General features: G+C 48.0%; 2 protein-coding genes across 2 annotated transcripts in view; one reads left to right on the top strand and one right to left on the bottom strand.

Moving 5' to 3' along the window:
• LOC131478310 (uncharacterized) overlaps positions 1–21686 on the bottom strand; it is a 68033-nt gene extending 46347 nt beyond the window's left edge. The window contains exons 1-2 of the mRNA XM_058657005.1: positions 21529–21686; positions 19381–19914 (exon numbers count right to left, since the gene is read on the bottom strand). Of these exons, the coding sequence (XP_058512988.1) occupies positions 19381–19914; positions 21529–21686 (692 nt within the window). The remainder of the gene's footprint in view (positions 1–19380; positions 19915–21528) is intronic.
• Positions 1–27988, top strand: part of CMKLR1 (chemerin chemokine-like receptor 1) — a 718021-nt gene that overhangs the window by 252005 nt on the left and 438028 nt on the right. The window lies entirely within an intron of this gene.

The raw sequence follows: 27988 nt of genomic DNA, 5'->3' as shown, positions 1-27988 counted from the left end.
TGGGTATCAGAGTATCTTACTCTCTATTCTAGAATAATCCCACCATGCAGGTTCTCCTGGGATTTGGTTGGACTTTCAGTCTTTAAGCTGGGGAAAATCCAGGTAAAACAAAAGCAGTTTTTAATTTTCTCCTGGATGTTCAACAGAATTGGATCCAAGGTAAACTCTATTCTTACCTATTCAACGGATGTCAACAGATCCATAAATGCTTTTTAGGTGAATAGATGGATGGACAGCAGGTAGGTAGGTAGGTGGATGGATGGGTGGCTGGATGAATGGGTAGTTGGATAAATGAGGGAATGGATGGAGTTCATCACGAGATAATAATTCAAAGCCATCTGCCAGACTTCTGGGAACCTCTAGAAAACTTCAATCGTAATCCATACTTATTCAAACTTCAAAGATCACCCTCCCCCTTCCCGCCACCATCCCACTGCACACACACAAATCACAGTGTTTCTGCTCTCTATGCAGAGTTAAGGTTCAAAAGCAGAAGAGGAGTTCAGGGCCATGGAAGAATAACCAGGTCAGGAAGTCCAAAAACAAATTTTCTTGGGCCTAGATGTCAGCCCAGGGTGGGCCTGAACCTTACCCACATCCTCACTCTAATTCCTGTTCCAGCCCTGCCACATGACCCTCTACCCAGGACAGCTTTATCTCACTGCTTGGCAACACCCTGCAAAACCAGGGACTTGAAAGCGTCTCATGTTTTATTTTCCTCTTTTGTATTTTCTTTCTTATTTTTTTTTCCTGGACCAATCAGCTCTTCAACCTTATCGTATTCAGAAAAAGGAGTGAATTGTGTCCTTTGGGAAGGTGGCCTCTGTGCCCAGATGAGAGGCTGCTCCCAAGCAGGTAGGTGAGGGCTCCTGGGAAGCTTGGAGGACAGGGGCCGGCACACCCACACGCGACTAGACAGACACCTGGCCTGCAGCAGCTTATCCCACGATACTCCACGTGCATCAGACTCAAGTACTGAGGATCCCAGCAGCGTTCCCTAGAGGTAATTATCTGGGGGATGAGGCTGTCAGCATTTTTTGTTGTTTGTTTTCATGACCCACCTACAGAAAACACCACAAAATAAATGTGAACTTGGATGGAAAAATGACTGCACAGCGAACACAGTCCCATAAAACCACCATCCAAGGCAAGAATACGACTGCCAGTGTTCCCTTCTAACCAACACCTCACCCTTCCCTGCCCACGGCCATTACCTTCCTAATGTTACGGTCACTCAGTCCTTGTTTTTCTTGCTAGCACTTTACCTTAGCTTGATCCTTAAGTGCAAGAGAGGGCCTCCTGCTTTGTTCTGCTCCTATCACAGATCAGGCAGCATGTACTCCTTTGTGTCTGGCTGCTTTGCTTGGCATGATTCTTACACAAAAGGCATGCTTTCACAGTGTAGACCTGTGGGTGTTACGCATTGTCACTGCTGTGTACTGTTCCTTGGGTTGACTAAGCCTTGTTTTACTTGTCTATTTCATCATATTGGACACTCAGGTTGTTTCTGGTTTTCACGATCATGAGCATTATGGGAAAAAATCCCAAAAGAACACATGCATCTTCCCATAGAGTGTACACTTGCTGCAGCATCATAAAGGAAGTGCTGTTCTGCTTTAGTAAATACTGCCAAACAGGAGGCTTGCAAGTCAGCTGCATCAATTCACACTCCCACCGACAGCCTGTGTGTCCCCTGGCCTCCTTTTACCTTCCTCTATTCACTCTGTGACTTTCTGGTAGGCTTGATGTAGGAGCATAAGCAGGATGAAAAATACAGTCCACCTAGGTCCCCAACCCTCCCTGCCCCCAGCAGAAGGTCTTGTAGAGGTAACGGGGGTTGTTTAAATCATCGCCCAGTGCTGTAACCACCAAGCCTAAAGAAACAATGTGACATTTACAGATCACATATCAATAGCTAATCTGATCTAGTCTCAGGGAGCCCCAGAGGAACATCCACAAATAATGCTTCATCTCAACACATGAAGAAGGCACTACAAGAAGCTAGATGATGGGTGGGACGGAGTCAAGTGAGAGGCGTGCTGGGCAAGATGGCATGTCAAGTGCAAAGGCCTTGAGGTCGCAGAGTTTAAACAGTTGGGAGAACAAGCCCAGAGAATTGAAGAAAGTTTCCTGTGATGGTCAAGCAAATCAGCGGCAGAGCTAGGATTGGCTCTTCCTGCAACATGGGTCTGGACAACCATGATGCAATGCAAAACTGGTTTTGTTAGAAGTCAGGGTCCACTCATAAGCAGCAGGGATTCTGAACTCAAGCATACCAGAGTTCCAAAGACCAGCTCTGACACAACCTGGCTGTATGCGTTTGGGCAGATCCCTTTGCCCCTTAGAGCCTCAACTTCCTCATCTGTGAAAAAGTGGACAGTGGTGATAAGGCTATGGCCCTCAGGGCCGTTGGGAAAAGTACAGAGAGGTGACCTGTGGGAAGGAACCAGCACAGGACAAGTGCTCAGAAAATACAAGGAGCAGCAGCCATCTCCCTTTTTTGAGGCTGCTGGCGTTACAGGTTAACAGAAGTACCTACTGCATGCCTGGCAACTCTGCCAAGAGGTAGGAAGTGTGTGACTCCCCAAGCTGCAGATGGGAAAACAGGCTCAGAGACATGACGGCAGCTGCCTTCAGTCCCACAGCTATGAAATGGGAGAGCCAGGGTAGGGGTTATCCTCCCTGACTCAGAGGGATGGCAGCCGAATTACCTTCTCAGCCTCTGCAGAAGTTTTATCCCAGGAAATCAATAGTGCAAAGCAGGAAATCAGAGAGAACATTAATAATCTTGGGCAGCAAAATGAACTGCTTCTAAGCAGCCATTCTCATGGAATCCCATCCACAGAGCCCGTTACAAATGGCACCGTTTGGAGTAAAACAGGTGCTCCTGGGGGCCATCAAAGATGATGCTAAATACAGAACACACAGGACCCACGTTTCTAGAACAATGGTCCCAAGCCTCTGCCATGAACATCTACCAAAGGGCCCTGCAGGGTACAGACAGAGCAGGTTCCAAGTCCCCTATGCTGGGGAGACCTAGCTTTACAAGCAGTGGTCCTGCAGAGCTCACAGACATGCTTATTTGGCCCACCCTGTGTTATGAAGTTGCCAGAGCCGGACACCAATATGAGTAATTGGGTAGATGTTACAAATAACCTTGAAACTCTCTCCAAGGGAGGAAAAAAAAAAGTTGGAAGCATAGTCATCCTGGGTCTATGACTTCATGAAAGCAGGGCTGGGTGTAGCTTCCTCCAGAGACGGCCCGCGGTGGCAGGTTGGTTCACCACAGTCCTTCGGCTGTCCCACTGCCCTGGCTGGAGCTGTGACCCCTCCTCTCATCTGCTGAGTCATCATCGCAGCTTGTAGCTGGTAAACTGACATACCATGGAGATGTGGGTTTCTTCAGGACACAGTGGATACCGTCACCCGAGGGGAAATGACTGGCCTAAGGCTGCCCCAGGGTGTAAGCTGGGCTTCTTTGTCATGGGTGCCTTTGCCTGGCCTGTGCTGTTAGCATGCCAAGAACACTCCAACATTAGGAGTATACAGCAGTAGCGATAATAGGCAGCACTGAGTCCATTGCGTGCCGAGGTCAGGGCTAAGCACTTTGCATACACAGTTTCCTTTTTTCCTTGCAACTTGCAGATGAGGACTAGATGGCTTATAGATTGGTCACTTTCATGAGAACAGTAATCACTTCTCCTTCTTCTGTTACCTGGGTCTTGATTTTTCTGTGGGGGACATGCCCCTCCTGTATCTTAGATCTTTGTGATTCAGGAAGCCAAAGGCAATGATTCACTACTCAAGTTCCATTCCCAGAAGGTCCTAGGGTTGGTCACATGACCCTGACCTGCTCCCAAAAGGACAGCCCACTTCCTTAGCCACTAAGATTGGTTCTAGGAGGTCTTGCCAGTTTCAGAATTGTTGGACCTGGGCTTGTAGCAGCCATCACATAAGCCTGGAGCTGTGGTTGTGCATTTGTGCCCATATGAAGGGAGCCAACCTAGCAGGAAACCCACAGAGAAAAGGGCAACCAGCAAACTGGGCAATGGCAGAGGGAGGGAGGGAAGAAGAGAGGCAGGGAGGAGAGATATTTGAGACACTATCCAGTTCCTGGATGCAGCCAAGCCTGAAATCAGACTAGTTACTGAGCCAATATCAAAAAAGTATAATGACATTTGAATGCCCTGCCACTCATGATGAAAACAAACCTAATCTACATCAATGGTTTCTTCCCATTTTATGGTAGTAACTGGAGGTTGAGAGGACTGAAGTGAATTCCCCAGGGTCACACAGCTATGAGATGTAACTCTTGCATTGGAGCAGGATCAGGCCTACACTTGAAGTTGCGAGGTCAGACACCTGGCTGGCCTTCTGGGAGTACTGCACAACAGCTTTCAGACACGGTGGCGTGCGTTCAGAGCTGCTGGGCTCTGTGGCGTATAGGGGCGGCGAGGGAGGGAGCACAGAAGGCTGAACTGAAATAAAATATATAATTACTATTTAAATCAGTTCAGATATGCTAAGAAGAAAAAAAAATCAAAGCTCTCTGTGGCATTTCCCACTGCCATTTTTAATTCCATCTTATCAAAACACAGCTGGGATTTGTTTTTCAAAAAGAAAAAAGCTTAATAAAAAAAAAGTCTAATAAAAGTTGAAACAGCCTACAGGCCACCAGGTGACAACGGAAGCAAGACAGAGGCATTTGAACAACTTAAAGCAGATTAAAAGAGTAATTTGTTGACTTTTTTTTTTTCTTTTTCCAGCGCTCACCTCTCCCTTGGAAGGCTGTGCAATTTTGCATAATGAGACGGAAATAGCGGCTGTTCCCTCTGCCCTTTGTTGAGATTTCAATGGGCTCCCACCTCATGTGGGGGTGTGCTTGCGTTTTGTTGCTGGGACCAGGGTTTAATGGAATCATTTCACTCTCTTTTACTCAGACTCTCCACAAAAGCATCTTGCTGCTGAGAGGATGAAAAGCACAATGTTCAGGGAGCCCACAAGGCCCTGAGGACTTTCCCTTTTCATCACATACCAGCTCCTCTCTCAGCCCCAAAGCTCTGATGCCCATGGGCTTCGGTTTGTGCCATTTTGCGTCTCACCTCAGGGCCTTTGCACATACTGCTATCTGGAAAGATAATCCCTCTCGCTCTTTAGATGTCAGCTCATTTTCCCCTTCCTTAGGGAAATCTTCCTTTTTTAGCACCTTCTAATGTGTGCCCCTTTGTTCCTGGTTGTGAATTTGAGTTAATAGTCCATGAAGGACAATATCCTATGTTTCTCTCTGTGGCTCATAAGTGGCGTTCAACACAAATCCATTCAACGGACGATGGGATGGGAGGACGGGACGGGAGCACATAGTGTCCACCTGACGAGGGTACCCTCAGCATCCTGGGTTCCCAGTGCACGCTCTCCAGCTTGTCCTAAAGCTTGCTCCACCTCTGGGTGTGCATGGCACCGTGGGGCTGCGACAACACTGTGACAGAAAGAATGCATAGGCTGCAGGGTCAGGCCTGGGTTCAAATCCTAACTCTGTCTCTTGGAAGCCGCCTGTGGCCTTAAGTCCTCCCAGTACCTCTGTAGGCCTTAACTCTAGTTTATATACCCAACATGAGGTATGCCCTTTTAGCCCATTTTACGTGTATAATTCACTGATACTGAATACATTTAATGGTTGAGCAACTGCCAGCACCACCTTTTTGGAAACTCTTTTCATCTTGTAAAACTGAAACTCTGTACCCATTCCACTCTGACTCCCCATCTCCTTCCCTCACGGTACCTAGCGACCACCATCCTACCTTCCTTCCGTCACCGTGACTCTCGGCGGAAAGCGGAATCAGACGGTGTTTGCCCTTCTGTGCTGCCTTATTTCACTGAGCTCAGCACATTCAGGGTTCATTGATGTAGCACACATAGAAATTTCCTCCATTCTCAGACTAATGATTCAGCTTGTGGGTGCCACAGTTGGTGTATGATCTGGACTCTGAACTCATCCAGGACTTTAACTTTCAAAGTGATATGTTAGTGGAAGAGGATGGAAATTTAACCCAATGATGGCACACAGGAGGTGACCACAAGGTCAAGTTCTGAGGTCACGGGGGTGTGCTTTCGGAAAGGGGTTCTTAGGAAAGCTCCACTTCCTGACTCAGCATGGGATCATTTCTGGGGACATACTTCATCATCAGCATCTGCCAGCCACCCTAGGCCCCTTGCCAAGCCAGAGCCTGTACCAGTTTACCTCCAGACCTGTGAGCAAAAACCAGCCAACCTCTTTTCTCTGTAAAGCTGGCCAGCTCCAGTGTTTTACTGAAGTGATGAAAGGCTAACATGAATACAACAGGCATTGTACTCTGTTCATGGGTCATGCTTTGTTGACCCCGCCTGTGAGCCCCTGCAACTAGTTCCACTGTGAGCAGGGGTGAACTCCTCCACTGGCAAATGGAGATCATCAGGTGAATTTCTCAAGGCTTCTTCTTAGGGTCAATGAGTGGCAGCACATATGCACATTGCATGTCAGAAGCAGAATGTCACCGCCATCCCATTTCTGTTCATCAGTGACCATGGAGTATTAATAATAAAGAGAAGGGGCTGGGGAAGCCATGAGGAACGAACAAGGCAGGCAGGGGTGAGGACAAATTACCACCCTGTGCCAAAGGGACAGAGAGGCTTCCAGAATGGGCAAGAGTCCTGAAAGGAGCTGTCTGAAGACCCGGTCCCCTGGCAACATGCATCAGCATCTGGACCTCCACTGGTTTGTGCGTCGATACATTCTAACTTCCATCTGCAGAAGCATCCCCAGAACACGAGGACTACTTTTGTTCAGTGCTGCATCCCCAGGTTCGGCAGACCCTGAGCCAGAGCAGGTGCTCAGTGAACAGTCCTGCTGTGTGCACAGTGTGCACATAACACACATGTATTGTGTGTGTGTGTGTGTGTGTGTGTGAGAGAGAGAGAGAGAGAGAGAGAGAGATTGAGAACGAATGTGAACCGGCTTCTCACTATGTGGCCAAATACTCTCACAAGACATCCCCTTCATGAAGCTGTGCATATCCGAACTCACACAATGAAAGGAACTGTGTAGGCGCCAGTGCAGTAGCGAACTCTGCCTGCAGTGCCGGCATTCAACGTGGATGCCAGTTCGTGTCCTGGCTATTCCACTTCCCATCTAGCTCCCTGCTTGTGGCCTAAGAATGCAGCAGAGGATGACCCAAAGTCTCGGGCCCCTGAACCACGCAGAGACCTGGAAGAAGCCGCTGGCTTCAGATCAGCTCAGCTCCAGCCACTGTGGCCATTTAGGTGGTAAACCTATGGATGGAAGCCCTCTATCTCCATCTCTGTCTCTGTCTCTCCTTCTTTTTCCGTAAATTCTGTGTTTCAAACAAAAAACACAAATAAATATATTTTTAAAAGGGACTATGCTGATGTGATTATGTTAGGGACCTTGAGTGGGTCCATGCCATTGCATGAGCCCTTGTAAGAGGGAGGCAGAAGGTTCTGAGCAAGGTTAATGATGCAAGGCTAATGATAAAAACACAGGTCAGGGTGATTTGTGGCAGTGAGCCAGGGTATGCAGGCAGCTTACAAATGTGGAAGAGTGTCAGAAGTGGGTTCTCCCTGGGAGCCTCTGGAAAGAACTGACTCCCAGAACTGCAGGATCACAGATGTGTATTGCTAAGGCTGCTACATGTGCTGTCTCTTGCTACACCAGAGAGAGGAATCACATCCGGGGATGCATGAAAGTGGCAGGAAATCTAAGGGGCCATGGGGCCTGACGGGGATCAGGAGGGAGAAGTAGTAGTCCCAGCTCTGCACCAACCACGTCAGATTTCAGACAAATCCCACCTGTACAATGTCCAGGGGTAGGAGGAGGGCTGACCTCCTGCAATGGCTGAGCTGCTCTGCTAAAGTCTAGACTCAAAGGTGCTGTGATTCCAGCCGCTGGAGACTTTAGAACCGTACCAAGAGCAGGCAGAGTACATAGGACATAGAGAAGTAAAATCCCTTCCCCAGGGGAGATGCAAACCTGGGGAGGTATAAGAAGTTGTGAAGCCACTTCCACCCAATGCCAGCACTCAAGGAATGAACCATGAGGGCACCAAGCCTCACTCTCAGTCTGTCTCTCTCTAAACACAGGTTAACCTATCATGATCAACCAAAACAAGAGGGACCAGAACAGTGGTAGGGGGGCATGTCTGTGTTGTGGGGCAGTGGGTTAAGCCACAGCCTGTGACACTGGTATCTCATATGAACACCAGTTTAAGTCCTGGCTGATCCACTTCTGATCCAGTTCCCTGCTAACGTACCTGGAAAAGCAGTGGAAGATGGCCCAAGTACTTGGTCCCCACTCATCCATGTGGGAGACCCAGATAGATTTCCTGACTTTAGTTTGGTCCAGCCCTTGCCATTGTGGCCATTTGTGGGTAGAAGATCTCCTTTGCCCCTCTCTTTCAAAATGCATTTTAGATAGACAGACAGACGGGAGAGATACTGACAACAGGATGCTCCTCTTGCTGTGTAGGAGTGGATTACAGGCTGAAACTTCCACACCAGGGATGTGCCACACCTGTCACTCTACCTGTGGACATTTAAGGAACTGCTTTGCCTGTCTTTGAAATAAGTTATCTGATTAGAACAAGAATGTCACTAACTCATACTGCCACACTCATACAACATACCACGCTCCATTACAGAATTTCCACACAGTCCTTCAAGGGCAGACAGGATTATTATCATCTCAGCTTTACAAATGAGGAAACTTAAGCATGAATGGCTGAGTCACAGCCCACAGCCACTGAGCTGAAAAGTAGCAGAGACAGATAACTGCAACCCAGGCTATTCCCACACACCTTTTGAGTTCTTGCTCTGCCCATGGAAATAGCCATATCACCTTTGATTTCCACAACTTTCTTTCATAGGTGAGGAAACAGAGGTACAGAGAATGATGCCACTGGTCCAAGGTCATGTGGCCAGTCAATGGTCTGTTCTGGCTGACCCCCAAACCCAATGCCCCTTGATAGCTCTTGGTTGCCTAGCAGGATCCCATCCACCATTAACTGTGCATTTCTGTTATGTGGAGCTATCTGTGCCCCATGCTAGCATTTCAGAGCCCCGGAGGGGCGGCTCGGTGTCTCACTGCTATCACCAATAATACAGCTATTATTCAGAGCACTGACTCTATGCCAGGTACTGTGGGAGGGTTATCTTGTAGATTAGCTTACTAAATAGTCAGAGCAACCCTAAGAGAAGGCACTATTGTTACTACCCCCATTGTATAGCTAGAAAAGATGAGGCTCAGGGGATGGGACACCTGTGCAAAGCTTGTGTACTCAACAGCAGATCTGATCTGTGAAACTCAAGCAGATGGCTTAGACCTGGAACTCCAAGGCTACATAGCTTTCAATTTGCTCATCCTGGAGAGTGAACCCTTCAACTCACCCCACCCCCATCGCTGCCCTAAACTGAGCCAAGAACCATCTCCCCTTACAGCCTCTGGGTCTGTTTCAGGTTCCCACATCAGAGAGGCTGATGCAGGAGCTTTGGTACTCATGATAACAAGTCACCTCCTGGAACATGACAAGGCACTCAGCTAACTGATTCCACCTCATGCAGTCATCGAACCTCATTTGGAGACAGACCTGCTCCAACGCCTAAAGAATAACTTGGAGACTCAGCTCTTCCTTCTTTTCATTTGTAAGCTGATGAATTGAGGATCCTACTCTCACTCAGACCTGAGAACTCAGTGGTTTGGATTGTTAAAGGATCTGTCCAGCTGATGGCATTAAGGATTGAAAAAACTCAAGCATGTGCTTGCTTAACAAGCCTTGAACACCGACTACGTGCCCATTCTGTCTTGGGGCAGCAGCACAGCCTTGAACGTGATTCTCATGCTTTCCCGGAACAATGGTCCCTGTGTTTCTCTCTTGTATATCACTTGTATATCACTCTCTAGTATATCACTACCAGGTCTACCTACCTGCACTTGTCTCAGGGTTTAGTACAAGACCTGGCAGATAGGGTATGAAGTAAGAGTTCAATAAAGCAAGGCTGGATAAATGAGAAAATAAGCTTATGAATCAATACAATCATTCAGCAGTGTTTGTGGAAGACAAAGTCCACATGCAGGAGGAAAATTTACTGGGGTGGTCGCAGCTGATCTGGAGAAGATGCAGACACTGGTAGATCTATCCTGGCCCTGGTCTCAGACAGCTCATTGACACTCTGTGTCAAGAGGAATCCTAGTTATTTATGCCCACTGGAGAAAAATGGCTTTTTTTCTGGCTTATGTGATCTTTGTTGAGTGCTTATTCTACACTGATTATTATCACCCTGAATCCCCATAACAACCCTAAAAAGAAGGCCTCACTATTCCCATTTCACGGATGAGGAAATAGAGGCCTAAGAGCTCACAGACTTGTCTAGGATCACACATCCTACAAGCAAGAAAGATCAGAACGTAAGCCTGTTAAATCACACAGCGTAAGGTATTAAAGTCCCTACCCCTGAATCAAGCCAGAGTTAAACAGGGCATTGGTGCCTAGCTACTGGGCATGTTTAGAGATGCTGTGTTATTTCTCTGAGCCTGGCTCACTCAACTCTATCCCAGTATACCCTGGTCCTGGTGGTGGGCGCTGCATGCCAACCACTGGATTATCAGTACCCTCTCACATGCTAGCCACTGGGCAGGCAGAATTCTGCTCTGCTGAGTCCTGGCCATGCTGGCTTGTGTGAGTGAGTGGCTCCCACATGAGCTGCAGAAAACGGAAGCAAACATCATAAGCCAGAGGCACTCGTGCCATTTTTTTCTGCCAAGCACAGACAAGAAAGCATTCTGGTTTGCAGCAGTGGAGGCTGTAGCTCATTTGTAGCTGTCCTCAACGTGCACAGCAGGACACTGAGGCCAGAGACCGAGCCATTTGCCGTTGTCACGCGGCTCAGATCTGAACCTAGATTTGGCTGAATGTCAAAGAATGTTTATTTCTTGAATGTCAGACACTCTTCTGGGTACAGTTCAATGTCAATTACCCAATACTGTGAAAAAAGAAATGTTCCATGGAAGTGAGTTTTCCAGACATTGAGGCTTCATACACAGAAATGTCCAGGGGACCAAACTGTTTTAGACAATGGTGAATTCCTTGCCTATTGCCTACCTATTCAACAGTACTGAGCTCTTGCTTGGGGCTGCCACAGAGCCCAGGATTGTGCCGCCGCTGGGCAGTCAGCTTAGCACAAGCTGCTGGATGAAGGGATCACCAGACCCTTGCCCTCAACTCTCCTAAGTTGCAATTCTCTCATTTTTCTGTTCCCTTGTTCAGCTCCTTCTATGTACCTGGCTCCCAGGCTGCTGTGGCTTCTGGTAACTGTCACTGTGCTTTCTCTGCTGTCCCACATGCGTTCCTTTGCTCCTGTAGATGCTGAGTCTGAGAACTCCAGTCACGGAGCACACCAGAGAGGTGTGCAACAAAGGACCCAAACGTTGACTCTGCTGGCATGGACACTGTGGCAACTAAACTAGAACAATGTCCTTTTCTGTAGTTTTAAATTTATTTATCTAACTTATTTGAAAGACAGAGAGATTTTTCATCTCGTGGTTCACTCCCCAAATGCCCACAAAAGTCTAGACTGAGCCAAGCTAAAGTCAGGAGCCAAAAACTCAATCCGGATCTTCCATGCGGGTGGCAGGAATACAAGCACTTGAGCCATCACCTGCTTCCTTCCATGCTATGCATTAGCAGATAACAGAGCCAGGACTCAAACCCAGAAATTTTTATATTAAAGGTGGCATCTTAATCCATAATGCCAAGTGCCCAGCCCCCCCCCCCTTTTTTTATTTTCCAGTTTTCTATAGATTTGTGTTTCCAAGACAACTGGCCCAAAATGTCACCTCTTGGTGATACAGTCAAGAGCTGTTTGAAAATTAAAACTAGTTTAATTGTTCCAACATTTCAGCCTTCTATTTGTCTCACAGCAGACACACAAAATATAAAGAGCTTAGACAAGTGGCCTATGGGTGGTCACTTCGGAGAAGACTGGGTAAGGCCATCTCAGCAAAGCAAGTCTCACCTTGCAGACAACCCAGCAGAAGAGCTGCTATCTCCAGGCAATGGCAGAAGCTCTACAGTTTATCACAGAAAACAGTGCTGTCCCAGCTTGATGCAAGCTTGCCATGAACATGTAAAGCCATAGCCCACTATAGCAGGACCCCTGTCTGAGTCACCTGCTGCTCACTGTCCTGAGTGGGCCCTCCAGCCATTTATGATCTGCCCTGCTAGCCATGAGCCTCCCTGACAGATGCAGGCTCATTATCCTGAGGCATGTGAGGATGGCTGCTGGCCTGGCCATGCCACTTCCAAGTTCAAAGATGAGAAGGAACTCTGAAGAATTCCTGAAGCAGCTTTCCATCTTCACCTGGAAAAGTGCAGTGAGACAGCTCAGGGGCAGAGGTAGGTGAGAACACAGATGCTGTGGGGAACCCCAGGTGTGTCACTCCCTGACTATGTGACCTTGGACAAGCAATGAACCTCTCTAAGTGTCCTCACCTGAAAACGGAGCCTGAGATTTCTTAACCCACAAGAACTGTCACAGGATGGAGGTGAAGGTCTCATCACAACCCCAGGCATTGCAGCTTTCCCACCACCAGCAGCTACCACCACCACCACCACCACTACTACCCTGTCCTCACCACTGTCACTGGGAGGACCTGACAGGGCCACCTTGGGAACAGAGGCCACCATATATTTAAGTCTTTAAAACTTCAGTTAGAAAAGGAAGTGTGACTACAAAGGCAAAACTACAGAAGACCTCTTAGTGACCATCTCGGATTCCTCTTCCACTCTGAGGATTAAAAAAAAAAAAACAACTACGGCTCAAAAAGACTTTGGGACTTGCTTTCCACCTCTAAGTCAGATGGCAGCACCAGTATACATATCTCTTCACTTCCCACACAAAGGTTGTTCTCTGCCCCACGCTCACATCATAGTGAATTTAAAGGAATCCACAAATAACCCCATAATTGACAGCCCAGCTAGAAACATAGGAATCTGGGTATGAGAAGCATCATGCTGGGCCAGGCCCACTTTCCCAAGGGCTCCAGGAGACTGCAGACACAGCTGCCTCCCACCTATATCTGGAAGTTAGGCCAAAGTCACCTGCTTCCCTCTGTGGTCTGGGCACATCTCCTCTCTGGATCTCTGGCCATGTGAGAGTTCTCTCAGATCACCACATCCACTGTACCTTTTCTGATCTTCTGGGCACCTCACCTGGATAAACCTCTCATGCCATCCTACCCATAGTGATTCAGCCAAGTTTACAGAATTCTTGTCTAAGTCTCCCTTGGCCTACACCTGGCTGGAATTATTAGCTTAGATGTCAGCAAAATTTTTCAGTAACAGGCCAGATAATAAATATTTCAAGCTTTTGTAGACCATATGGTTTTTGTCACAAATGCTCAACTTTGCCACTGTAGTCCAAAACAACCACAGACAATATGTAAAAGAATAGCCTGGGCATCGTTCCAATAAAACTTTGTTTACAAAACAGGTGGCAGGTCAGATTTGCTGATCTTTGTTCTGGATTACCATGAGGTGGGATTAGTCTCTGAGCTCTCCTCTTGGAATAGACTGACAACATGTCCTGGTTTGCCTGGGGTCCTCCTAGTTTTAGCACTGAAAGTCCCTGAGCCTGGAACTGCCTCAGTTGCAGGCAAATCCCTATGTACCTGCTTCCTCCCACCTCAGAAGTGCTCTGACGCCTGACACTCCACATAGCGGAGGAGAAGAACAGGGAGAGGAAGGTTTTCCAGCATTGGGTGAAGGATGTTGTCAATTCAACCACGTTTGAATCCACAACCCAGTTAGCGGCAGATACAGTTGCTCCCAGGAGAGGGCAAAGTGCATACTGGGATGCAGGCTCCACTACAGCCACAGGTTCTCCTTCAAGTCAGAGCTGAGATCTCCCACCTCTGCGTCTTCAGAGCCCGGCTCAGAACACATCACTGAGAAGATTCTGAGCCAGTACTGAACATCACCCAATACTGGTGGCTGAGTGAATAGAGGTGTGGATGCATGGACCAATGGCTAAGCACACCTATCTACTTTCAACTAGACCCTCCCACCTTGAGTGAGAGGGTTCATTCCTGCCTACCCAAATTCTCAGTGAGTGAAGGGGAGAATGCCCACCACATGCTATGACATCAGTTACGTCAATTATACCACTGGCATTGGGGAGGCAATACGACATCATTGGTTCAAAACACAGGTTCCAGTGTCAAGTGAACTGTGTGTAGACCCCAGGAAGAATTCTTCTGACCTGTGTGACCTGGGCTAGTCACCTCAGCTCTCTGAGTCTCACAAATAACAACAGAAGACTGTAATGCACACGACCTCCCAGGTTACTAAGAGTGACAGACGATATCCGTCCAGCCCCTGGTGTGGTATGTGGTATCCCTAACAAATACTCCATCAACATCATCTGCTATTATCACTATTGACTCTGGAATGGGCAGAAAGCAAGGTAGGGGCTGGGAAACCGCATTTTAATAAAGTATGTGAGACTGTGTCATCTGCAGAGACAAGAGGTTTGTTTAACTGACAATCCAGGAGGTTCAAGGCCCATGACATGAACACCAGCTCAGAGACTATAGGACAGAGAAAGAAACTGAACTGCCAGACAGAAAGTCAGAGAGCCTGGGTGCCCCAAATAGACCAAAGGACTTCCAGTAGACCCCAAACCCTAAAAGTCCCACCAGTTCTTAACATTACCACTCTGAGGATCAAGCTTCTGAGACATCCCACCCACCAACAGTGAGAAATACAGGAGTTCACTGAATGACTCTGAGTCCCATAGCCAAACAGGAGAAAGGAATCAAGACAAGCTACTGGGGACTGCATCAGTTAGCAATGGCAGCAAGAATGCCACGAAATAAGCAACCAGCAACTCCAACACACATGATAAGCATTTACTTAGCCAGCCTGTGTGTGAGACCTCAGTGCTTCACCAGGGTTTGGGCTTATGGGGGTTCCACATGTGTTCATTCTAGAGCCAGGTGAAGTGCAATAGCCAGGGTTTGAGGGGCTATTTTCTCAGCCTGTCAGAGACACCCATGACCCGCAAGGCCTAAGCCGTAGCAGGTGCAGTGTAGCCTCTGCCTCACTGAATGACAAAAGTTACTCACACGGCTGATCTCCACAAGGACTGGGGGCATCAACCCTGCCTGCCCCGGAGTAAGAAGAACGACAGAGTCTTAGGGTGAAGGCCAGCAATGCCAGGGGATGGAGGAATCAGGTCAATAATGCACATACCCCAATAATTAAACACCTGCCAGACCTTGGAAGGGACCCCACCCCAGGCTGGCCTTGCCCACATCACCAGCTCCTCTCCTCTGCCTTGTTAGCTCTTGGTCACAGTCTGCAAGGGACCCTGAGTATTGGCACATGGGGACCACGGACTCACTCCTGCCCTGAGCTAGTTCCCATCTTGCCAACATCTGGACCTGCTCCGGGGAGTCATTAATCTCGGGCAATTTCTCTCCTCACTTGATTTGTTTATTTAAGGAAAACAAGTTGCTCCTAATTAGAAACACTGCTGTCGAGATGTTCGGCACATCCTAGGCTGCCTATTTTCAGACCTTCTGCCTAAAATTATACCTGCGCTTCCAACATCTGTGTTTGTTCAGAAACTATCCTAAGTGGCAGTTTCTGGTGGGAGAGATTTGGGCTGTTGCTGGTGCAAGGGAAATGGGCACAGAGAATTCATGGGGCTTTGGAGCCCTATAAGATCAGGCACTTACTCAGAAATATGAACACGGCACCTCTTCATGCCCCACTTAAAGCTAACATCAACTGTTGAGTCAATATTTAGGAGAGACACAGCATGAGGAAATCACACAGTGGAGGTATGGAAGGAAGAGCCAACTTCTAGGGACAAGGGTGGTTTGTAACTTAGGTGTGCTCATAACCACTCACCCCTACACACACACACACACACACACACACACGTTTATAGCCCTATTTACATTCAGACATGCACAAACTCGGAAGAGCAGAAACAGGTCTGGTGCAAAAAAAAAAACACTGCTGTGTAGATAGGTATACAGACTGAGAAACACGCACACATTCAGGGACATGTTAAGAACTGCAATGCAACTCCCAGGAACCTTCTCACAGACTTGCATAAAAGTTAGAGTGTGACACATAGAAACACACCTTCAGAGACACACGAGCACAGAGACACATTCAAATACATACTGGAACCAATGTATCCCAAGGCAAACAGACTCAGAGACACATACAATTAGAGATACGACCAAGTGGGCAACGTTACATAGGCAAATGCTTAGAAATGTGTGCATGCTCAACATTGAAACACACACATACACATACACTGGTATGCAGAGACGCCACTAAAGATACACTTTGACGCTCAGTGGCACATATACTCAGAAACACACACAGACAGCATGACAAACTGGTGTATATACAGAGACAGTTGAAGAAAGCATGCCACAACACATACAACATACACTAAGTCATCATTACGCATGTATGGCATGCTCACACATATGCAGATACTCACAGACACCCACATAAACATATGCCAACATCATGTACAAATACTAATACTAGCACCCAAGCCCAGCTTTGCAAATATAGACCATCACTTCAGACATGAATATCTATACAGGTATGGGTCTGATTGGTCACACACACATGTAGCATATACACGGTAGTTTTAATGCTTGCAAGTCAGTTCATTTACACTCGAACTGATTCCCACAAGCTGCCATTCTCTTACAGGCACACACACACACACATCCAGCAGACATCAAGCACACCCCCATGGATTCTAGTCATACACGTGTTCATACTTTAGGTTCTTCTGTGCATCCTACTCACGTGAATACAGGTGCACAAAGCTATGTAAGAACGTGCATATATGCACATGTGCCTATGCACACCCTACTCCACCAAGAAAAGCCAACTTCATTTTCTCAGAATCCTGAAAGTACATAGACTAAGCCAGCATAGGACAGATGTCTCTTGTCCCAGCCCCTACGGCATACCCATGAATCTATTCCATGTTGGCTAGCAATAGGATGAGGTCTGCCTGTCCTACCAAGAACATGGGGCAAACCCTCAAACCTCAGCCTTTCCTATTTCTTTCCCAGTGGTCCTATTTCAGTGCATCCCCTTATACTCTCAGCATCCTCTCCACCACAAAAAAAAACAGTGTGGCTGTTCCTATCAAAAACAGCAGCCTTACCTGTCCAGCCTGGGGCAGCCTCAAGCCTGCCAGCAGCCTGAGTGCCTGACACCACACACACACTGAACTTCTCCGCTTTGTGTCCCCTAGACAGCCACAAAGTGGAAGCCATAGAGATGGCTTACCTCCACCTCCTGTTGTCATGGCGACGCAGCAGCTGGGTGCATCCATCCCTCCCAGACCGCCCTGGGCTCCCCACTAGGAGCAGCTGGTCCAGCAGTGCTTTTATGAGGGAGCACCGAGGGGGAAGGGACCGCACGTAATCAGGTGATTGTTGAGATAAAGGGCCCCTGTCATTCCCCCTGCAGCCCTGGCCACCCACCTCCAATCAAGGATCACTTGGTGCTCTGGTGGGACAAGGACAGCATACCTGGGGAAAACAGCACTCAGATGCCCAGGCACAAGACCCCAGAACCAACAGCCTTGCTATGGCCAATGTGAGCTCTATGTTTCCAGGAAGCCAGACTGAGTGCTCTCATGTTCAAGGCTCCCAACAGCCTTCTGAGTTAGGGACTGTGAACTGTCTGCGTTCCAGCAGAGGAGCCAAGGTTTGCAGAAGGAGGTAACCAGTCAAACTGGGATCTGATCTGAGTGCTAGGTTTCTTCGACAATCTATTCCATCCCTCGGGAGTTCACAAATCTCATCTATGACATCATCCAGTGTCACCTGAGGATGTGTGAAACCTCTTCACAGTTAGCGCCCAGAGAGGGCTAGATCAGCCCCAAGTCACACAGCATATTATAGGCAGATTTGAAGTACGACCTCCTGACCCAGACCTGGGGCTTTTCTAGGGTACCCAGCACTCACATCCCCGAGGATTTCCTAGATTTTAGTAGCCTGGGAGATTGGTGTGTGACAGGAAATCCTCAAAACCCTACCTTAGGCCCAAAGAATGGTCCATGAACCACATAGCAGTGTCTCTCCCTGAATTCAAAAGACACACAGTCCCATCACAGGTCAAATACAGGAGCAGGTTCATGAGCAGATTTGCTTCATGAATACTTCCAGTATGTTACACATCAACCAGAACATTAAGATGACTCCAGCCTCAGGGGTGGCTCCAAATGATCCCTGCTCATCAGCTGGCCTCCTCCTAGTGAGCCTGCAGTGTGTCAGGAGGTGTAATGCACCCACACCTGCAGCTGGGCATAAGAATGCCAGGTGACCCTACTCATCTGTCCCCGCCAGTCCCCTTCTTGCAAAGTTTGCAGATCCCCAAGCTCCAGTCTGAATGGGTCTCATCCACCAGCAGCCCAGCAAACTTCCCCAGTTTCTTGCTCATCGAAAGAGCAGCCCTTTGGAGCTGCAAGGAACAGGAGATGATTCCCCTACCCCTACTACAGACTCTGCCAAGAAGATGAGGCAGCTCCTGTGACCACACTTGGAGTCAATGGAAGGGCCTGGATAGGAGCGATCCTGCTGGATGAGTCTCCCAGGCTCCAGTTCTGTTTCCTTACTTATACACACACACACACACACACACACACACACACCTACCCACCCTGAATGAGCCCCCCCCTCCAGCTCCAGTTCTTTGTTTCTTTACACACACAAATTAAAACCCCTACCCAGCCAGTAGGTCTGCAAAGCCCCTTACACAAAGCCCCTGGCTGAGTACCCCTCAGCTGCTAGTCCCAGACCACCAAGAACCCTGTTTCTCCGTAGTATCACCCCCAACAACAAGCACCTTCAAAAGTCAACTTGAAAGAGGACTCCTGCTTCTCCCTGGGTACTCTAAATTGGCTAAGTAAGGGATGATACCTGCGTGAAATTAAGCTGATCCTCAGCCTTCTCCCTGGGCCAGCCTCACCCAAGAAGCCCTTTAAAATGCATGCCTTTTGGGGTCAGAGATGTGCCCAGAGGAAGGGTGTCTCAGGGAGCCAAAAGGTCCCACCCTGGGCCAGAGCAAAGTTTGTCACTTGCCCAGAGCTTGGCTGTTATCATGCAAGCTGCTTCACTCACACAAGCGCTGATCTCCCAGTTTGAGGGGGAAGCGGGGGAGCAGCTGGAACGGGAAACCCAGATCTATGGGGTGGCAGAGGGCAGGAATGTTTTCTCAGCAGCTCCACGACCCCACTCCCCTATGGAGCTGTCTTTCCAGGTCCAGACCCCCGGGTCTTTACCTGAGGAGTCTCAGCCACTTGCAAACTCCACCGGTGGACCTCAGCCCAGCGCCTGGGGTCTCAGCCTGACTCCAGCGTCCCCCAGTGCGCGCCCGCTCAGTGGGCGCCTTCCTCGCGACCAGCTGCTGCAGCGCTACCCAGAAAAGCGGAGCTGGGTTTTCCGTTCTCACCCACTGAGGCTCCTCCAGCCTGGCCAGGGGCTTATTTCTCCGGGTCTGGTGCCAGGGGCATCCTCTGCGCCTCCAGCGTGAAAGTGGGAGAGTGTGAGCCCTGGATTGCAGCAGCGGCGACAGTGGTGGCCAAGGGGACGAGGAGGCAGTGGCGACGCCAGCCGGCGAGCCAAGGAGGCGGGTGGAGGCGAGAGGAAGTGAAAGCCGGGCTCCTGCAAGCCTGGCGCTGGGCAGGCTGGCGGGCAGCACTGCGGGTGCCCCGTGCCGCGGCGTGGCCCCTGGCACACAGCCGCCCCGGGGATGCCCGGGCCCTGTGCGTGAGGCTCGCCAGATGCGGCTGTTGTAGGCACGGGGATCCAGCCACCTCTCCTCTCACTGGATGCCGCCTTGGCTGCCTCTCTTGCTCCCCGGGACTTCACGAATCCAGCCCCAGCTCCCTGCTGCCGCCTCCGCTGCTGCCGCCAGCAGCGCCTCAGCCCAGCGCGCTCCTCGCACCGAGCCACAGCTCTGCTTGCCGCTTAACTCCTTGTGCGCCACCTGGCCTGCCTGCCTCCTCCGGAGAACTAGGCAGACCCGGAGCCTGGCCTGCTGAGATGGGCAGGCAGGGAGCTTGGACTCCCAGCCTCAGTGTCCTCTCCTGCAAAATGGGTTCAGCCGGGGTTGTAGATTTTGTTTGGTTTTGTTTTTTTTGGTGGAAGGGCGTTCACTGAACTGGTTATGCCAAGCGCCACTCTGCCTTTCGTTGAGTAGACACTCTTGTGGCTGCCAAGCTGTGGTTCAGTAAGACAGCCACTGCGCCTTGTGAGTAGCAAACCCCCGGTGAGGGGCAGGTGTGCTTTCTGGTATCCAGTCCTTTGTTTCAATAGGTGGTAGGTCATAGCTGTGTGACCTCTGGAGAAATCACTTCCTCTCTCTGTGCCTGTTGCTTTTCAGTTTCTGTGACCTTGGGCAAGTCTCAGGTCCCCTCTGAACCTCTTTATCTTCCTCCATAAGGTGAAGGGGTGATGGTAAGCCTGCCTTTTTTTTCCTTCCTGAAGGGCTTGATAGTAACAAGGGCATTTGTGATAATTTATTGAACTGTATGTTTAGTATCCATCACTGCTCTGTCTGTGTGTTAGGTCTTGACTATTGTAGGAGGGGGGAGTGAATGTCATGTTTTTAATGCCAGTTCTTGAGCAGGGACTCAGCAGGGCCATGAGCAAGTTATTCCATCTCAAAGAGCCTCCATGTCCTCATCCTTGAAATGGGAACAAACATAGTACCCACCTGCTAGGGTAATGTGAGGAAATGAGTGTGAAATATGTAACTAACTCTTGGCTGGGATCGGTGGCTAAAGACCATGTGTTCCACAGGCTCACAACTCACACCTGAGGGGGCTTCAAAAGGCTCATGGACATGGAGTTCAAAGGTAAGTTTATTTTGGTGCATTTAAAAAAAATCCATGCTTGTTTTCCCCCCATAACATTCCATTTTCCATGAATACATCCGAAGGCCTCCAGTAGTAAAAGGGGTGTCCGAGAAACAAGAGAGAACCGAATTTGAATGTCAGGGAGTTGTCAGATAAAATGCAGCATGCCAAGGTCTATTTTCAGTATTAGTCTGAAATTTTCCATGAGGCATCGTTATGTTCATTTTACTGTTTAACTGGAATCTGAACATCTCTGGGTTGGGTTTCTGTGAAATCTTGCCATCCTAACCCCACAGTCCTCAGCTGTGTGTCCTGGGGTACGCTGTTCCAGCTCTCTCTCGCCTTGAATGTGGCATCCCTTGAAGGAGTAGGAAATGGATTGCAGTAGGTGGGTGCTCGCTGCACATGCCAAGCACTTCACCTGCCTCGACAGTTGCTTCTCTTTTTCCTTGTCTAAGGCTCAGGCTGTCAGGGTTCCCCATAAGCACTGTTCAGCCTCGCTGCTTAACCGATTATGACCAGGCAGTAGAAGAGTCCATTGCAAAGTTTCAGAACTTCTGTTTCACACACCATGCACTGTAGATCATTTCATCCATCGGTTTTTGCAGGAAGGGCTTGCTGCATTCTTGGCTTCCCCGCCCCACCCTCCGCCATGATTTTTGTGTCAGGTTCCTGAGAAGCAGCTTCTCCTTTTCCTCTGCACCTTCTAGGTCAGCTGAAAGTTTCATGACTTCTTTTTCTGGCCAAAGTCTGTTGCAGTACTTACTGACAAGTGGGGTGGGGTGAGGTAGGGTGGGGTGGAGGAGGGCTGGGAACAAAGCTATCTCAGAAGTAAATTAGGGAGTTCAAGACAGGGTGAGGTAAGAGAGTTTTTATGCATCAGATTGGGCAACACCTCTGAGTTCTGTTCGTGAAAAATGAGCCACCAGCCCATACATCACTGTCATTGGAACCACAGCGTCTAAAAATAGGATTTGCTCTAATTTCCTGAGTAGCTGGAGCAGATAGAAGGTGTGAGGAGTGAGCGGGTTGTGGCAGGCAATAACTTCCCTTGTTGTCAAGTAGAAAGGAGGGGACTCCCTAGCCATCATATGTGTCAGGGATATCCTGGCGGAGTTTGGGGAATGGAGTTCCAGCTCTGCAACCTCCTCTCTGGGTGGCCCTGCGAAAATTAATTAACCCTTCTGTTGTAAGTAGAGTTATCATGGTGGTTCCAGCCTTAGGAAGACAGGATCAAATGCATTGGAGACAATTTCCTACTGGGTCGTCTGCCTGTGTGATTTATTGATTCGATGCCTCAGGTGGGCCGCGTGCCTCTGAGGCAAGGTGAGAACGTCATTCATTTGGAGCACCAGAGAGAATTCCAGTCCTGGAATTCAAGCCAATACAGTTTCCCCAGAACTAGGCTTGTTTTCTTGTCTGGGCACTAAACTGACTCACAAGTCAGTCGAGGTGTGAAGGGGAGAATAAGGTTAGGAAGAGGGAACCGCAGGGGCTTTGTCCCACGGGTAGCCACACAATGGATGAGGTCTTTGGATTGCAAGGAGTTGGCATCCTCCACCCAATCTCTCCTTCTGTGCCAACCAACAGAGTCACATGCTTTGCCACTCATTCGAACTCCCAACGATCCAGAACTTTATCTTTTAATCACGTTCCTATCTCTGGTGCACAACACAGGACTTGGCATACAGTAGATGCTCAAGAACAAAGGTCATGAATAAAGGAAACTTGCCAGTAGGACCAGAAATATATACAGATTAAAAGATCTGAATAAGTTGTCAAAACAAAATACTACAAACTGGGCCACTTATAAACAACAATTATGATGCAGTGGCTTAAAGTAGCTGCTTGTAACATCCTGTATCCCAGGATCCAGTATCCCAGCATTGGTTCAAGTCTCAGCTGCACTGCTTTCAATCCAGCTTCCTGATAATACGCCTGGGAAGGCAGCAGATGATCTAAGTAATTGACCTTTGCCACTGCCATGTGGAAGACCCAGACGGGGTTTGCGGATTCTGACTTCAGCTTGGTCCAACCCCAGCCATGACAGCCCTTCTGGGGAATGAACCAGTGGATGGAGGCTATCTTTGTCTCTATCTCTCTCTGTCACTTTGCCTTTGAAATAACTAAAATACATCCTCAGAAACAGACAAAATTTATTCTCACCATTCTAGAGGCTGGGCCTCTTGGGATCAAAATGCTGGCAGATTGAATGTCTGCTAAGGATCTGCTTGCTGGTTTGTAGATACTGACTTCTCGCTGTGTCCCCAGGTGACAGAAGGGGGCCAGATGGCTCTCCAGGGTCCCTTTTAAAAGGCCACTAATCCCATTCATGAGGGTTGTACCCTCATGACCTTTATCAAAAATTGAAAGAATTTCACAGAAAAGTTTGGTAAAAAAAAAAAAAAAAGACAAACACTGAATTTAACAGAGCAGAGCACTTACTACGGATGGATGGGGAAGGGAATGGATTGTGGGAGATGTGCAGAGTTTTAGGTGTGCTTTTAGTATTCAATTTCTTCTTAAAAATTGGTTACTTGACATGGAGAAAGAGAGAGAGAGAGAGAGATTTTTACTCACTAGTTCACTCCCAAATGCTCTCAATGGCCCCTGGTCTAGGCTGGGATAAAAGCTTAGGAGCCAGGAGCTTAATCCAGGTGTTGAACGGGGGTTCTATGGATTCAACAATTTGAACCATCACCACTGCTTCCCATGGTGCACATTAGCAGGAAATGAGTCAGGAGCAGAGTCCAGCATTAACTCTGGGCACTCTCAGATGGGATGTTGGCATCTGAATCTGTGAGGTAACACCCAGGCCAAATGCCTGCCCTTTTGCAGTCTGTTTTCTCCGACAGTCTGGTGTATCCACAAATGTTTGGTAGGTGGGGATACTTTCCAAAGTTCATGGGAAGATGGGATTTAAAGGTAAATTCATTTTAGTGCAAAAAATTTCAAAAAGCCATAGTTTTTCCATAGTAAACATCCCATGAACTTTTTGTAGATTCCATGTTTTGTTCTTTACATTAATACACAGGAAGGGAGGGAGAGGGAGGAGGACGGAGGGGGAGAGAAATACAGAGAGAGAGAGAGAAAACTTCAATCCATTGGTTCATGTCCCAAATGGCTACAACTAGGGCTGGTCCAGGTCAAATCCAGAAGCTTGCAACTCTGTCCAAGTCTCTCACATGGGTGGCGGAGGACTACATACTTGGGCCACCCTGCACTTCTGCCTCAGGTGCAATAGCAGAAAACTGAATCAGAAGCAGAACAGTGAGGACTCAGAGCAGCGCTCCGATTTGGGATGCTGACATGGCAAGTAGTGGCTTAACCAACTGTACCCACAACACCAGCCCCTCAGGACCTTGTGTGCTTGGACTATTTCTTTAAAGGAAAAAGAATGAGGCATCAGTTAAAAGTGGAAGCTAGAATCCAACTGTCCTCCTTGCTATTCTCATTTTGCTAAAAACTAACTTTTCCAACATGATAGCTCTTCCAACAGTTTATCTTTGAATAATTAGATAGCGTGAAGAAATTGTTAAGGCAATGAAAGCGCTCAACAAATGATGATATGATTATTCATTATCAACAGCAGTCGATCTCAAAGTTATTTGAGAACTGCAAACACCCAAGATGATGTCTGTTTCTTGTATTTCTTTACGAGTATGAGCGCTGAGACCAGAGAAGTTGTATGATACTCTAGGAATACTGTGTATGGAGGACATCCATGCTATTAACGGATTCCCACTGCAGGGTTCCTTCCCACCAATCTGTAGGAATCTCTACTTACTGCCTGAGGGCCCATGATGGTCTCCTGGGGTCTTGCCAAAACCAGGACACAGATCCCTGACATCCGAAGGTGGTATCACTTCTTCCTTTTCCCAACCAATGACTTATTTATATCATTATGCAAGAGACTGGGAGCAGTGCTGTTTGAAGGTCATCCCTTTCTAATATATTTCTAAGCAGCAACACATTTAAGATTTGATGTGTTCACATTTGTGAACATGTCTTCACAAAAATACATACAGGAGAACAAACTATTGTTTCTAGCAGCTCTCACCTAGACACAACCTGCAGGTTTATGTGGGGAAGAATGGACAAATGGACTTGTAGCTATTCAGTGGAATACTACATGGCAGTAGGAATGGATGGACTATGGTTACCATGACCACGGGGATGAATATTACAAACATGGTGCTGAACCAAAGAAACCGAAAGAGTACATGTGAAAAATAGCAGAAGTAACCAAGCTGCTACAAATCAGAATAGTGGCTACCCTTGGGTGGGAGGTTGTTGCTGAAAGAGGGCTGGTGGAGTTGGGCAGAGAGTACCACTGGGAGCTAGCAGTGTTCTTTTTGCTCACCTGCATGCTGGTGACAGAGTTGTGTTCTTTTTGAAATTCTACCCAGCTGTACACTTTCTATTTGCATACTTAGGTGCATATTTTTTAACTGTAGACATGTGCAAATTCCATTAGTTACCTCAAGCCACGCAATAAGTATAGGTCCCTGAGCTGGCATTCCTCTTCCTGCCCGTACCCTCCGGGCCCAGGCCTTGAACTTGAGTATGGCAGCTGAACCAGCTTTTGTTTCACTGAAAAGGGAACTGTTCACACTTGAACCCGGTCAGGTAGAGATGAGGTTCATTTCTCAGGACATTTGATCCACAGAGACAGGCCAGCCACCAAAATTATCTGATTTGGCGGTTTCTCAGGCTCAGATGACCCAGATAATGGTCATCTGAGTGTCATGGTAACGCTGCACATTCTAGCCAAAATATTGGCAAGGTGGAGCTTTTGGCTGGGGTCATATTTGTGGGCGGGGAGAACAGAAAACCCTGCCTCCCAGGGGTATATTTCTGCAAGAAGAGCCATAGGAGCTCTTTGAGAATCTGCAGAAGCCAGGGGGAGGTAAGGTAGCCTGGGAACCCAATGCCAAGCCGCGCCAACCATTCCCTGCTGATTCCCCCACACTCTGCCAGGATAGACACAGCTCTCAGGCCTGAAGTTCAGCTCATCTCAATGAACCATCATTCAATCCAATAGCCCTAAAAGGCAGATATATCATTCTCCATCTTTTGCAAGGGAGAAAACTGAGGCTCAGATGGATCAAATGAATCACTCAGGAGTGAACATCAAAAAAGCATAAAATTTGATTTTGAACTTATCTTCTCCCAGGCCACAACCCCTCTCTGTCCCAAAAGGCTGTTCTCCATTTCTTACCCCTCTGACATCAGTGTGAGCTGCAAATGTGCAGCATGATCCAACAGTTCAGGCCTCTGCAAACTGGGCACTCAGGGGGTGCTCTCACAACTGCACATGTTTTATTGGAGGGCATCTTTGTGGAAAGAGAGGGAGTGACACTGAACAGGGAGAGCTGTGATGCAGATCTGACACCCTGGAGGGGAGAGGAGAAAGGAAGCATGGGAGATGAGGAAGGAAACATGGAAGAGTTTAAGACTATGGCTGAGAAAAATGTCTGCTGGGCCCGAGAGGGTCTCAGGAGTGGAGCCCCACATTAAGTGGGGTTGACCCAGACTACTAGTCTCTAGTCAACCATGAGATCAACCAACCACTTGTAAAGTAGGCAAAATGAGCGAGGTTTATGGGAGGATGGAACAGAGGAGTGTCTTTTAAGATCATCTATCATAATTATTCATTGCATGAACTCCAAACAACACAAAGGTAGGAATGATCCTGAACAGAGGGAAGCCAGGCATGAAATAGATGCTCAGTTAATAACAGTCGGCTACAAACTCTGCTGAGCAAATCCTCCATGTTCGTGGCCTGCCACACATTTACTGAAGCTATTCCTAGTAGTGTATTTTAATGACATGGATGAGGGGTTAGGTGTAGGATCTGAGCTCAAGTCTCACTCCCAGCTCTTCCTAACTGTATGTCCTTAAGAAAGCCATTTTTTTTGAGTTTGCATGAACTCATCTATAGGATGAGAAAAATTATGTCTACCCATGGGGTCATTTTGAAGATCAAATGCAACAATGCTACAACCATATTTTCATCATTATTACAACAGATAGACTTATGTATGGATGGTTACTTTTAGATATGGAGCCTTGCCTCTAAGACATGAATGTATCTCAAAGTAGATCGTTATTTCCGTGTAAAATTTATATTCAACATACACTGGCACAAACATTGAGAGGAACAGTGCCAAGCAGGCTGTCTCATAGCCTCGTTTGCTACGTGATTGGTTTTTTATGCATAATAGGCTTGCCCTTAAGATAGGATTTGCATTCCACTGGTCTGCATACTGTATATACAGGAATTTTAAAATTTTTCCAGGGATTTATACATCCCAGGGCATGGATAAATGCAGATTCCTGGCCCCAACCTGTAGCCAGTGCCATGTCACCAAATGCCAATATGTATTCACTGATCTAATCCCTAGAGGAAAACCTGCACACACATACGCCATGGGCAAGATTTTTCCCTATCCTTCAGATAGAAAGACAGACTAAGAGGGGTGTAGCAAGTCCTGGACATGCAGAACTCACAGACTGCATGTCCCTGGCCCACACTGGGGATTTTCCACTGGGACACGTGGTCATCAGGCACAGCAAACAGGTCAATCCCAGATGGAGCCTAAAATGCACCATGGTGCCCTCATTCTCTCAGGAGACACTAAGCTGGCCTCGGGGGAAATGGTCTTAGATAGCAGCCTCTTCTGGAACATTCCACTTAGACACATGCATTTCCCTGGGGAGAGAGGGCCATGGACTCGCCCAGGGTGGAGGATTTGGAGTCAACCTGACCTGGTTTTACAGCTGCCCTGAGAAGCTCCAGTCTTCTGAATGTCAGTTTTTCTCCATTTTCACAACTCCCCGCTGCAAACCCGGCCTTCTCCCATATCAACTCTTTCTACATTAATGCAAAGGTACTTGAAAAAGTTTATAGAAAACGGAATTTAAAAGATTTTGTGCAAAAAAAAATTTTGTAAGTTCATACACAGTTTTTTTCATAACACTTTTTCATGAACATTATAAAGACCTTCATCCAGTCAGGAGCCAAAGC

Source organism: Ochotona princeps, chromosome 29 (genome assembly GCF_030435755.1).
Source record: "Ochotona princeps isolate mOchPri1 chromosome 29, mOchPri1.hap1, whole genome shotgun sequence".
Taxonomy (NCBI): domain Eukaryota; kingdom Metazoa; phylum Chordata; class Mammalia; order Lagomorpha; family Ochotonidae; genus Ochotona; species Ochotona princeps.
Note: the sequence above shows the minus strand (reverse complement) of the source record. Positions and strands in the feature narration are given on the sequence as shown.